The sequence below is a fragment of the Medicago truncatula genome, chromosome 1 (assembly GCF_003473485.1).
Source record: "Medicago truncatula cultivar Jemalong A17 chromosome 1, MtrunA17r5.0-ANR, whole genome shotgun sequence".
NCBI lineage: Eukaryota > Viridiplantae > Streptophyta > Magnoliopsida > Fabales > Fabaceae > Medicago > Medicago truncatula.
The window spans coordinates 40727570-40740612 of NC_053042.1; the positions used below are offsets into that span (position 1 = coordinate 40727570).

The window sequence follows — 13043 nt, forward strand, 5'->3', positions numbered from 1 at the left end:
AATTATGAAATTTGGTTTAGGAGGAGTGAAGTTAGATGGTTAGGGTTTGGAGGAGGAGAATTAGGAAATATGGTTAGGTTTTAAAGGAGGGAAAAGTTGCTAAAATATTAGGTTAAAATTAGGGCAACAAAGCTTTGTTTAGGAATAAGAAGATGTCAAGCAAAACTTCCCTCGAGAAAGAAAAAAAAAAAAAAAAATAAAGCAAAAATTATTTTCCAATTCCAAGTAATTATCAATTAATTTACAACAAAAAAAATAGCGAATTATGTGGTGAAGTAGGGTGCAAGACAAGAAATAAGTCACAAATATATAAAAACCCATCATCGAAATCAAAACTCTCAAACGGCACCGTCTAGTTCACACTTCACAAACACAGTAAGATTTAGGGTTCTTCTTTTCCCCTTCGTTTTCGCTTCGTTACATCGCAATCTCACTCTAATTCTTTTTTCGATTCTAGGTTTTCTTCTTTCTGCATCATCAATGGTGAGAGCTGTACCTAACACCGTTAACCCACATGCTCGTACCGGAGTTCGTATCGTCGTTGCCGGTGACCAAGGGACCGGTAAATCAAGTCTCATCAGCACCGCTTCCACCGAGAATTTCCGTCCCAATGTTGCTCCCGTTTTGCCTCCCACTACGCTAGCTGTTGATCTTTATCCTGATCGTGTTCCTATCACCATCATCGATACTTCTTCTCGGTAAGAAAATTTCACGTTCTTCTTTAGATTCCTTCGTTAGCAACTTAATTACGTTTTTAATATTTTTAATAATTGACGCATGAATCGGAATTGATTAGGTTAAAGTACTGATGTTTTGATTTTTCAAAAGAATTAAAACTGAGAATTGAAGTTACTTTTTGTATCATTACAGCTTATTTGCAGCTTATAGCACATGCGCGTTTATTTTCATAGCAAAAGATAAAATAATTGTTATTGTTTTTGTATATGCTAAAGTATTTTTGACAAGCTATATTAGAAAACTTGTATGCCTTAAAAAGCTTGGGAAAATTGTAATAAGCTGTTTTCATAAATTCTATAAGTTTGCACAAACTATTTCAATAGCAAAAGGAAAAATAACTGTTAAATTGTTTTTGTATATGCTATAGATTGTTTTTACTTTTTACAAGCTATATTGTAGAACTTATGAACTTAAGCCGGAAAAAAGCTTGTGAGAACTGTCGTAAGCTGTTTTCACAAATTCTTTAAGATTGCACAAGCTATTTTTATAGCAAAAGATAAAATAATTGTTAAATTGTTTTTGTATGTTATAAGTTGTTTTTACTAGCTATATTGGAGCATATGAAATTAAGTTGAAAAAAGCTTATGAAAATTATAATAAGCTGTTTTCATAAATTCTTTAAGATTGCATTTGCTATTTTTACAGCGAAAGATAAAATAACTGTTGAATTGTTTTTGTATATGCTTGCTATAAGTTGTTTTTACTCGCTATATCGGAGCTTATGAATATAAGTTAAAAAAAGCTTATGAAAATTTTCATAAGCTGTATTCATAAATTCTTTAAGCTTGCACAAGCTATTTTTTATAGCAAAAGATAAAATGATAGTTAATTTAATTTTTTGTATATGCTACAAGTTGTTTTTACAAGGTACATTGTAGAACTAATGAAAATAAGTTGAAAAAAGATTATGAAAATTTTCATAAATTCGAAAAGCTTGCATAAGCTATTTTTATTGCAAAAAATAAAAAACTGTTAGTTGTTTTTGTATGTGCTATAAGTTGTTTTTACAAGCTATATTGCAGAACTTATGAAAATAAGTTGAAAAAGCTTATCAAAATTGTCATAAGTTTTCATAAATTCTCCAAAACAGTCTCGCAAAACTTATGTTGTTAGTTAAGCTTAAATAAGCCAATCCAAACAGGCCCTAAACAGTTTGGTTTTTGAGCTGTTTGTTGATCAATATAGTCATATTATGTTAAGTTTTTATTTATTTATTGAATTATGTTTATGTTATCTATTTGCCTAATAAGAGAATACATAAAAGCTTACACTGCAATATGCATTTCATGCTTATGTTTTTTCTTTATCTATGTGTTATCGCTAAGGAAGTGTTTACCCTAATCTGAATGTTAACCATTTCACTTTATTGTTTTGTGCTTATTATTGTTATTCTTTTTGCAGTGTTGCGGACAGCAATCGAGTTGCTGAAGAACTACAGCGGGCTGACACCGTTGTCCTCACTTATGCATGTGATAGACCCGAGACACTTGAAAATCTAAGTACAGTTTGGCTCCCTCACCTCCGCAACTTAGAGGTTATGATCTCTCCTGTTCTTGTTTTTGTGTCTTAAGTATTCTATACTCATTGCAATTCCTTTAGCCCCCCTTCCCCTTCCCTAAATGAATAAATAGAATAAAAAGGGACAAAATTAATATGCTACAAGAATGGAAGGGGATGACTTGATATAGGTAGGTATAAACTGCTAAACCAGTTACACTCATCTTTTATGGAAGAACATCTATTCATATGTACTTGTTTGTATATAGTAACTGTACAACTTAATCTAAATTCACATTAAATGCTTGTATTTTCATTTTCAGAGAGAATTAATGATTGACATAAATATTTGACTGAACTTCATGAACAGGTGAATGTTCCAGTTATAGTGGTCGGTTGTAAGCTGGATTTGCGAGATGAAAATCAGCAGGTGAGCCTAGAACAGGTGATGTCGCCAATAATGCAACAGTTCCGCGAGATTGAAACTTGCATCGAGTGTTCGGCATCTAGGCTTATCCAGGTATCTTTCATTCATACTATTGCAATGAGATTCCTCCTTTGTTGAAATGTCATTTCTAAGGTGCTGCAGTTATGTCTTTCATACAATTGTAATTGAATTTTCTTTCTGAAGGTCCCTGAAGTTTTCTACTATGCACAAAAGGCTGTTCTTCATCCAACAGCTCCTTTATTTGATCAAGAAACACAAACTCTAAAGCCTCGATGTGTGCGGGCTTTGAAGCGGATTTTTATTCTCTGCGACTCAGATGGAGATGGTGCCCTAAGCGATGCTGAACTGAACGATTTTCAGGTTTGACTTTTTCCTTCTCATATTGAATGTCAAAACTGTGGCTTGCTTATTATCCAAGTATTATAACATGACACCTTTATTATCTGAGTATGATAACATGACAACTTGCAACTTGATTATTAGCTTGCTAAGATAATTTTATCGTAGGTTAACATGTGTATAAGATTTGTGAAAAATCTAACCAAACTATATACAGGTTAGATGTTTCAACGCTCCTCTGCAACCAGCAGAAATTGTGGGTGTAAAGAAGGTTGTGCAAGATAAATTGTCTGAAGGTGTTAACGAACGAGGACTTACTTTGACGGGATTTCTATTTCTTCATGCCCTTTTCATAGAAAAAGGGCGTCTTGAGACTACATGGACTGTGCTCAGAAAGTTCGGATATAATGATGAAATCAAGCTTGCTGATGATGCAGTTCCACCTTTGAAGCGCACTCCTGATCAGGTGCTTTTTTTATTCTCTTTTTTTCTAGTTGAATCTTGGTCTTGTGAATTATGCTCTTTATATGTTATACCTGTTTGTGTTCAATTTCTTGACAACTTAGATCCTATATCTTATTCTATTCTCTTTGGATTTAACGTTTGCAGAGTGTTGAATTGACACATGAAGCAATTGATTTCTTGAAGACAACTTTTGAATCATTTGATGCTGATTTGGTATGTCCTTTTGCACATGTGACCCTGAATAATTTTACTTTTCTTGCTGCTCCCCAATCATTTTCAGACATTTTCACTACTGACTTTATCGCTGCACAGTTTGCAAATTAACCACATATTTTCCTTCATCTAGGATGGGATGTTGCGTCCCCGTGAACTTGAAGAATTGTTTTCCACTGCCCCGGAAAGGTAGATTGCTATCCTAATATTATGACACGGAATCTTCTGTTGGGCAATTTTTCAAATGTACACACATGACAGGGTGTGTTATATATAATATACTTCCGAGTCTTTGCTTCTTCACTGTTTAAGTCCAGCTATGACATATTTTACATGTGAGGACCCTTGGCAATGTTATTTGATATTTTACAATTTTAAATTGTAGTCCCTGGATCGGAAATCTATATGAGGATGCTGTTGAAAGAAATGCATTTGGAGGACTATCACTTGATGCATTTTTGTCTGAGGTGCACACATCTTCTATTTTTGTCTCTAGTCCCTCTTACATTTTTGTTGAACAATGTTCATAGAAGAGTGGCGGGCTTCTATGTAAAGTCTTATTACTCAATTTAATTAGTGTTTGAGAATCACGGTTGCCTCAGTTTTGCATGATGTATGACTGTATGTCTTGTCTGTGTATCTTTTCAATGCATATAACATTTATTTGCATCGCTGTTGATTTTTTTAAGATATATTTTTTGTTTGAACAATGTTCTTAGAAGAGTGGTGAACTTCAATGGTTAATTTTATCACTCAATTTAAGTAGTGTTTTTTGAATCAAGGTTGCCTCAGAGATTTACATGATGCTTGTCTGGTCTGTGTATTGTTTCAATGCATATACGATTTATTTGCATCACCATTTACTTTTTTAAGATATATATGTTCGTATAAGAGTGGTGGGCTTCTATGGATGGTTTTCTCACTCAATTTAAATTGTGTTTTGGAATCAATGTTGCCTAAGTTTCACATTTATTTGCAATAACCATTGATTTTTTAAGATATATTTGTTGAACAATGTTCGTAGAAGAGTTGTGAGTTTCTATGGAAAGTTTTATCACTCTATTTAAATAGTGTTTGAGAATCAAGATTGCTTCAGTTTTACATGATATATGATTGTATGTATGGTCTGTGTATCTTTTCAATGCATATAACATTTATTTGCATCACAATTAATATTTTAAAGAGAAATTATATGTTTTCTGGGCAGTGGGCACTCATGACACTTCTAAACCCGTCCTTCAGTTTGGAGAATCTGATATACATAGGGTTCCCTGGTGAACCATTATCTGCTGTCCGTGTGACTAGGAAGCGACGCGTAGATCGTAAAAAACAACATTCAGAAAGAAATGTATTGCAGTGCTTCGTTTTTGGGCCTAGAAAGTCCGGAAAATCCGCAATATTGAATTCTTTCATTGGAAGGTATTTTCGTTGTTACCTATAAGAGTCCTGGTAATATAGATTTACTTATTTGGCATCATGTCTTATTGTTGTTGAATTCATAATGCAGGCCATATTCTGAAGCTTATAATCCAACCAACGAGGATCGTTATGCTGTAAATGTTGTTGATATATCCAGGGTAAATGTTGTTGATATTTCTAGGGTACAATGATTACTTGCCTGGCATTTGATAATAACTTCTTACTGTGACAGGAAGACATTTAATTTATTTCACCTTTTGCCGCACCAGAGTCTCCATTTGATGCATTATTTTTTTTTGTCAATCTTTGTATTTATATCTCAAAATTCATGATTTTATTGTTTTGTTTGCAGGAAAACAGAAAATATCTCGTGTTGAAAGAGATTCCAGAAGGTGAAGTTGCAAGACTGGTGGCCGACAAGGAGTCTTTGGCCTCATGTGACATTGCAGTTTTTGTCCATGACAGGTGACCGTTGATATTAAATATTTTGCTGCCTGTGGTGTATATAAATTCGAATATTGCCACTTTTTTCTTTGAATTTTTAGTTCATTTGCATATTTTGAACATACGAAATTAGAAGGCTTTAGAAAAAACTAGATTGTGCATATGGATGAACTTCCTAAAATAATGTTAGGCTGAATACCACAATTTCGGGGTTGATTTTTCATACTCATGATTGTGAAAACCCCCTCCAGTCTCGTTTATAAGCAAAAAAACCTTATTTCACACTAGTTTTACAGTTATTGTTAAATGTAACAAAAACATTAATTGTACTTCAAGGAAATAAAAGGGTTATTGGAAAATAAAAACTATAAATTTAGGATGTTTCCGGAAAGATGTTATTCAACATGGGTGGAAGTAAATAAATTTGCTGATATTTTAGTGCATCAATGTTTGCCTATAAATTTGCTTATAAGTTAACTGTAATTTCATGTTCATGTGATCTGGACCATAAGCAACTCATACTAAGTACCTGGGAAAATTTTCGTGTGATCTGGACCATAAGCAACTCATACTAAGTACCTGGGAAAATTTTCGTTGTATAAAGCTTAGCTGATTAAAAATTTATTTTAGGTCTGATGAGTCTTCATGGAGAGTATCATATGATCTCTTGGTACAGATTGCTGGTCATGGAGAAAATACTGGCTATGAGGTGCCCTGTCTTATAGTTGCAGCTAAGGATGATCTGGATCCATTTGCATTGGCTATACAAGAGTCAACTAGGGTATTTTTCGTTAACTTATTAATTTGCATGATCATATACATAATTGTTGGATGTTTAGATAAATAGAGATTTAATGCGGCGAATGGTCACGTCACGTTTTGGAACTACGATTTCATCCAAAATTTTCTGATATGCAATAATTATATTATATAGCATGCAGTAGTCTATGTATATATGCTTTAATCTTTAAATTGAAATTTGATTAAGCTGATTGAAAACTAGTTTTATTTTTCATTGTTTCACTTTTTTTATATTGTGATGTTTTGAATTTGTGACATTTTTTTTTCCACATTTACATTTTACTGGTTTTTTACTGTATGCCATCTTTGAATGGCAGTTTTAAGCTATTAACTATGATTTTGGAAATATTGCTATACCTGTTTCAAGTTGAAGTTTTATTTGGCTCTACAAATCATCTGGGATTTATCAACTTTGATTTGGCAACCAGCAATTCATTAATTTTCAAACCAACCCATTTACTATCTATTATTTGATTGCTTTACAATTAGACAGTTTCCACTCTTATTACAACGCTTTCGTGTGCATTAGTATAGGTTTGTGTTCTGATATATGTTCAATTAAAATCTGTTAGTTGCAGACCTGTAGCTAGAAACCTGATATTGTTTTATGTCTTTGTTTGCATTTGATCCTATTATATTTGGAAAGATATATTTTTCAACGTTTTCTACTGACTTGCAAGCATAGAGTGATGAGAATACTGTTGTCTTTTCCATCTATGGGTATCATCTACAATAAATGATGTGCCAATAAGCACAGCTGAGTGTTAGAATAGATTGTCAGGAAAAATGTTGTATTCTCATGTCTTCCTTGGCATATATAATCACGGCATATCTTCCTTGTCAAGAAAAAGAGCCACCTTTACAATTAGACAATTTTCACTCTTATTACAACACTTTCACGCACATTTAGTATAGGTCCGTGTTCTATCTATGCTCAATTAATCTGTTAGTTGCAGATTTGTAGCTAAAAACCTGGTACTCTTGGAGTTCATTTTGTGTCTTTGTTTGCATTTGATCTATATATATATTTGGAAGCTACTGACTTGCAAGCTATGAAGCACGGATACGGACACGGACATAGACACTGACACGCCGACACCGCTAATAATTTGAGAAAATCACATAATTCAGTGTAATTATAGGTGTCGGTGTCTGACACGAAACATGTCCGACACGACACGGGGACACGCCTAATCCCAGGAGTGTCCGTGCTTCATAGCTTGCAAGCAAAGGTAAAGAGTGAAGAGAGAATACTGTTAGCTTTTCAATTTATGGGTATCATCTACAAGGAATGATGTACCGATAAGCATAGCTGAGTGTTAGAGGAGATTGTCAGGAAAAATGATGTGTTCTTATGTCTTCCATAGCATATATAATCATGGCATATGTGATTTCTTGACGGTGAAGTTTTTTCAAACAACTTATCTTCGGACATGGCAATGTGTTTTGTAGGTTAGTCAGGACATGGGAGTAGAGGCTCCTATACCAATCAGTGTGAAGTTGGGGGATTTCAACAGTTTATTCCGTCGAATTGTAACTGCTGCCGAGCATCCTCATTTAAGCATTCCAGAAACTGAAGCTGGAAAGACCCGCAAGCAGATTAACAAGATCTTATCGCGATCTCTTTTGTGTGTTTCAGGTATGTCAGTTTTCAGATTGATTTGTTAGTTGTTCATTAATTTCCATTTAACTTCATATGTTAAAGCTGTTCAGTCTTGTATGCTAACTAATAAAATTAGCCTATTTAACCTACTTAAATTTTGGGTGACATGGTTTAATTTGTTCGTGTGTTCTCTCTTTTGGTTTCATAGTTCATTTTGATTTTGCAATGATTTGTCACTTATAACCTTGAGGTGTTATGCAACTGAAGTGGTCGCTATTTGTGATTCAGTTAGCTTGTTTTGTTTCTATTGTGTTGATGATGGAGGACTTTTTCTGAAATCATTATTCTGATTCACCTTGCTGGTTTTGTTTCATTTTTATTTTATTTCTTGTTGGGTAGAGATGGTTAGGTAGGGCCAATGTATTATCTACAAAATCAACTGGTAGCAAATGAATAAATAAATGGCTGTTAACAAGCCCCTACTTTTGCTTCATCTTTTGACTAGTTTTGTTCTGGAGTTCCAAATACTTCAAATTTAAGTCACAAGAAAATATAACTGTGGGTTTTGTTTAATAATTTTATTAATGCATTATATTGCAGTTGGAACGGCAGTGGCGGTTGTTGGGATCGGTGCTTACAGGATATATGCTGCAAGGAAGAGTGCATCTGGTTAAATGGCGAAGGCTTTGTGCATGGGTTGTGATATATACCTTGATCTGGATTTAGTCTGCTCTTTGGCTAAAGGCTTTAACATTGAAGGCTTTTTTAAGCCATCTGCAGTAGAGTTTGCAATATTTTTTATAACTATCACCACCTTCGGTTTAATTTTTTATCAAGGTTGAATTAGGTTAGCACAAGTTTTATACACAAATTATTGGATGCTTCTTCATCTTTTTATTAGTCAGGGCCTTCATGGTGATATATATAATAACGTGTTATACTGTTAAAATGAAAACATCGTCTTGCATTTACCTTTGCCTGAGGTTGACGTTGAAATACATCCTTGAAGCTTATATTTTTTTCTTTCTAAAACGTATTTTTTTCCTCCCTTCAAATGGAAGTGATGACAAATATTATAGTATTTTCACGGCTAAGTTTCTAATTGACATATCTTAACTCTTGTATATAATAATCTTTATCAGTGCACATAATGTAAGAATTAATTCAATGTAAAAAATAGCTTGATTGCAGGGAGAGTTAAATATATTCAATTTCAATTTTTGCAAATGTGTGCTTCACTTTCACTATGAACACACTAAATTCCAGTTGCTCACTCTATTCAATCAATTTAATATTTGTTGAGACGGTATTAATTATAAGGAGAAAACTTAGGTACAATTTTTTAAGTGTTTTTCGTATGGTTCCTAACTAAAAATACATATTTTTTGGATATACTCCCTCCGTCCCTATATATAAGATCCTTTTGTCAAAATCACGGAAATTAAGATAGTGGATATTTGTATTAAAGTTGTTTGTAATCACTATTGTATTTACAATTTTATCCTTTAAGAAATGTTAGTTTATGTTTTCAACATGTTATTTATTGTTGATTGAAGAAAAAGATGTATAATAAATAGGGGCATATATGTAAAGAAATAATTAATGTAGTTGGAGTAACAAACTTTGAGAAAATTATGGATTTGAGGAAATCATGGTATTTTTAGTTAAGAACCATACGAAAAGCATCTAAGGAATTGTACCTAAGTTTTCTCCTAATTATAAATTACTTGTTAATTAAATTTTCAAAGTAGTAATATAATGAGATCTTTTCATCAAGTTATATTTTTGAAAGTCCTTGACAATTGCTTTGATAACCTTTCCTACCCTTGGAGCGCCACTAATAGAAGTATAGAACTATAATCCGGCGACTAGTTTGCAATATTTTCCAGCCACATATTTGCATTTATCACCCTATAAATATTGGATTTATGCTCTATTAAAACTAAACAATTTAGGTGACCAACTAACAAAATATTAGCGCAGATATCATTTATCACTCAATTGGCATGGGACGATTCTCTATCAGTAGTTGACACTTCAGTATATCCTGTCTATTGATTGTTAGATGCAAAAGATCAGTCACTAAACAATGTTACCACACCTCTTAACTTACCCTCATCTAAAATCCAAATCACATATCTAAAACATGATTAATTAATATAAATATGTTACAAAACTTTCACAAATTAATGCAAAACTAATCTGCAACTAAATGGCCTCTAAACCCCCTTCTATTACTTTTCTCATTCTCATGTTTTTCTCAATAACCCTCACACTCTTTGTACTTTCAATGAAGCCCAAAAGTGTCACCAACAACATATTCCAATTGGACAAAAGAAAGCCACCTTGGTTTAATGTCATAGAAAAAAACATTGATAACAAGAGGATTAAGGTAGGTGTAGTTAATATTAATCCAAGATTGAAATTTGATGATATTGGTATTTATGAACAACTAAATGCACTTTATCCACATGTAGAAACGTTGTCTATTGATTTTGATCATGCTGATGAGAGTTTGAAATGGAAAGACTTATTCCCAACATGGATTGATGAAGATGAGAAATATGGCCATCCAAAGTGCATTGATTTGCCAATGCCAATTTGGGAGAGTTATAGAGATGTGAATGTGGTAGTTGCAAGAGTTCCATGTGAGAAAGGGATTAAGGATGTTTTCAGGTTACAAGTTAATTTGGTGGTGGCTAATTTGGTAGTGGAAAGTGGATGGGTGATGAAGTTGGATTCTTATCAACCTGTTTATGTTGTGTTTATTGGTACATGCAGTCCTACGATAGAAATTTTCAGATGTGATGATTTATTGTTTCATGAATCAGGTGAGTATTGGGTGTATAAACCTGACTTGGTGAGCCTTAGACACAAAATGCTTATGCCTGTTGGTACTTGTCAGCTTGCTCCAGGTTATGCTGAAAAAGGTAGGTTTTATTAATTTGTATGTTATATAAAATCAATCATTGAAATCACATTTAATTAGTTGTAATTTCCTCTAAAAATTATGAATATAAGAAAAGGAGTAACATATTTTGGTCATGTGTATATTCTGTATAGGTAAAGAGGTATGGAGAGGCAATTATATATCACAATCAGCAACAATATTGAAATACTACACCATACATGTCCCAAATCTAGCTTATGTGACAGTCCTTCACTCATCAGAAGCTTATGTTTGCGGCGCAATAGCTCTAGCACAAAGCATCCTCGGAAACAATGATAACAACTACTACACAATAGACCTCCTCCTCCTTGCCGATGACTCAATTGGCCACGAGTCCATAAAGGGTCTAAAATCCGCAGGATGGAAGATCAAACACATTCAACGTATCTTAAATCCATTTGCGAAAAAAGGTACATATAACGAGTGGAACTATAGTAAGCTACGAATATGGCAACTCACAATGTATGACAAAATCATCTTCCTAGATTCTGATCTTCTAGTACTAAAAAATATTGATCATTTCTTTGCATACCCTCAATTATCGGCTGCTCCTAACGACTTGACACTTTTTAATTCGGGGTTGATGGTCATTGAACCTTCCATGTGCATGTTTGAGGAGTTGATGAACAAGACTTTGAAGGTGAAACCTTATAATGGAGGTGACCAAGGTTTTTTGAACGAGGTATTCACTTGGTGGCATAGGTTGCCAACAAAGGTTAATTATTTAAAAAGTTTTGAAGGAAATAATAATAATGAGATTATTCATGAGGATTTATATGTGATGCATTACTTGGGTTTGAAGCCATGGATGTGTTATAGAGATTATGATTGTAATTGGGACATGAGAGAATTACATGTTTTTGCGAGTGATTTGGCTCACAAAATGTGGTGGAAGGTTTATGATACTATGCCACAAAAGTTGCAAGCATATTGTCGGCTTACACAAAAGATGGATGAGAGGATATTGCAACGTAGAAAAAGAGCAAGAAATGCTAATTTGAGTGATGGGCATTGGAAGATTAAGGTTAAGGATCCTAGAAGAAAGCGTTATAATAATGTGAATTTTAGAATTTAGAAGCCTAACTTTATGTGGTCATTTTATGACCAAACTTGTTGTTTTTGGTAAGAAATTTAGCATTGCGAGAAACAAATACTAATGTATTGCACTCTTATTCATTTTTTGCTCTTTCTAGAAATGATCATGAACTTTTTCTCCTCACTTGCATTATTTTCATCCATATATGGTAAATTTCAGTGTTGGTTTTTAGTTGTCATTATTTAACTTCGTATACTCTAATTCTATTTTTTTTTTTTAAACTCAATATTACACTTTCATATTTATAATTCTAAAACTATGAATACAAACAGATAGGGAAACTAGAGATGATGCCATGCCATGAGGCAAACAAAATCTTGGGCATAAATATAACTTCTGAAAGAGATAGATACAAGTGAAAAATTAGACACATTTAGTAAGTTCACTTATTAAAATAGGTATCATTAATTTTTCATTTGTGTCTATCTTTTTCATAAATTAAAAATAAATAAAGGATAGATAAATGTAGGTAAGTCAAACTCTTGAAGCTGCCTTAATACTAACTTTGAGAAATTGTCCCCACAAGATAGTATTCTAATTCTATACTATTTCAAGTCTTCAACCAACGTATAAATTTTGTTTTTAACTCCATAAAACATAGTAGTTGTTGCACGTTAAAATCTTTTTAAATGAATGTAGAAAATTGTAACAGATTAATTGGTGCGAATTTACTTTTATCTTTCTAAAATTTACCACTTTTGTAACATCAAATACACATAGTAATGCGTACATTGATTTTTCTGATAGTAATGTTCATTTACTTCTAAACGAATTAAAATATTTATTAAATCAATAGGCATTTTTTTTTCCGTCTTATCAATAGTCATTTTTTTACAGTATAGCCAATAAAAAAATCACAGTTAGGATTAGACCAAAAGATAAAAATGTGGCCAAATTGTAACCATGAGATCTTGTTTTTAGTTCATTTATGTATATCTTGTTTTTAAGCATGAATAATTTAAGTTTATCTTTTGTAATGAATTTAGTATATATTATTTTGTAGAATTTTATAGTACTATTTATCTTCTGA

At 32.9% G+C, this 13043-nt stretch overlaps 2 protein-coding genes across 2 annotated transcripts; both read left to right on the forward strand.

Moving 5' to 3' along the window:
• Positions 1–275: 275 nt before the first annotated feature.
• LOC11410750 (mitochondrial Rho GTPase 1) lies at positions 276–8938 on the forward strand. The gene is made up of 15 exons (XM_003591058.4): positions 276–375; positions 458–698; positions 2140–2272; positions 2606–2755; positions 2867–3043; positions 3240–3488; positions 3632–3700; positions 3834–3889; positions 4086–4167; positions 4908–5119; positions 5208–5277; positions 5472–5584; positions 6194–6344; positions 7817–8003; positions 8568–8938. Exons 2-15 carry the CDS (start codon positions 481–483, stop codon positions 8639–8641), a joined length of 1941 nt encoding a protein of 646 aa, XP_003591106.1. The 5' UTR covers positions 276–375; positions 458–480; the 3' UTR covers positions 8642–8938.
• A 1241-nt stretch (positions 8939–10179) lies between these two features.
• LOC11408724 (putative UDP-glucuronate:xylan alpha-glucuronosyltransferase 4) lies at positions 10180–12122 on the forward strand. The gene is made up of 2 exons (XM_003591059.4): positions 10180–10897; positions 11031–12122. Exons 1-2 carry the CDS (start codon positions 10180–10182, stop codon positions 11990–11992), a joined length of 1680 nt encoding a protein of 559 aa, XP_003591107.1. The 3' UTR covers positions 11993–12122.
• The last annotated feature ends 921 nt before the right edge of the window (positions 12123–13043 follow it).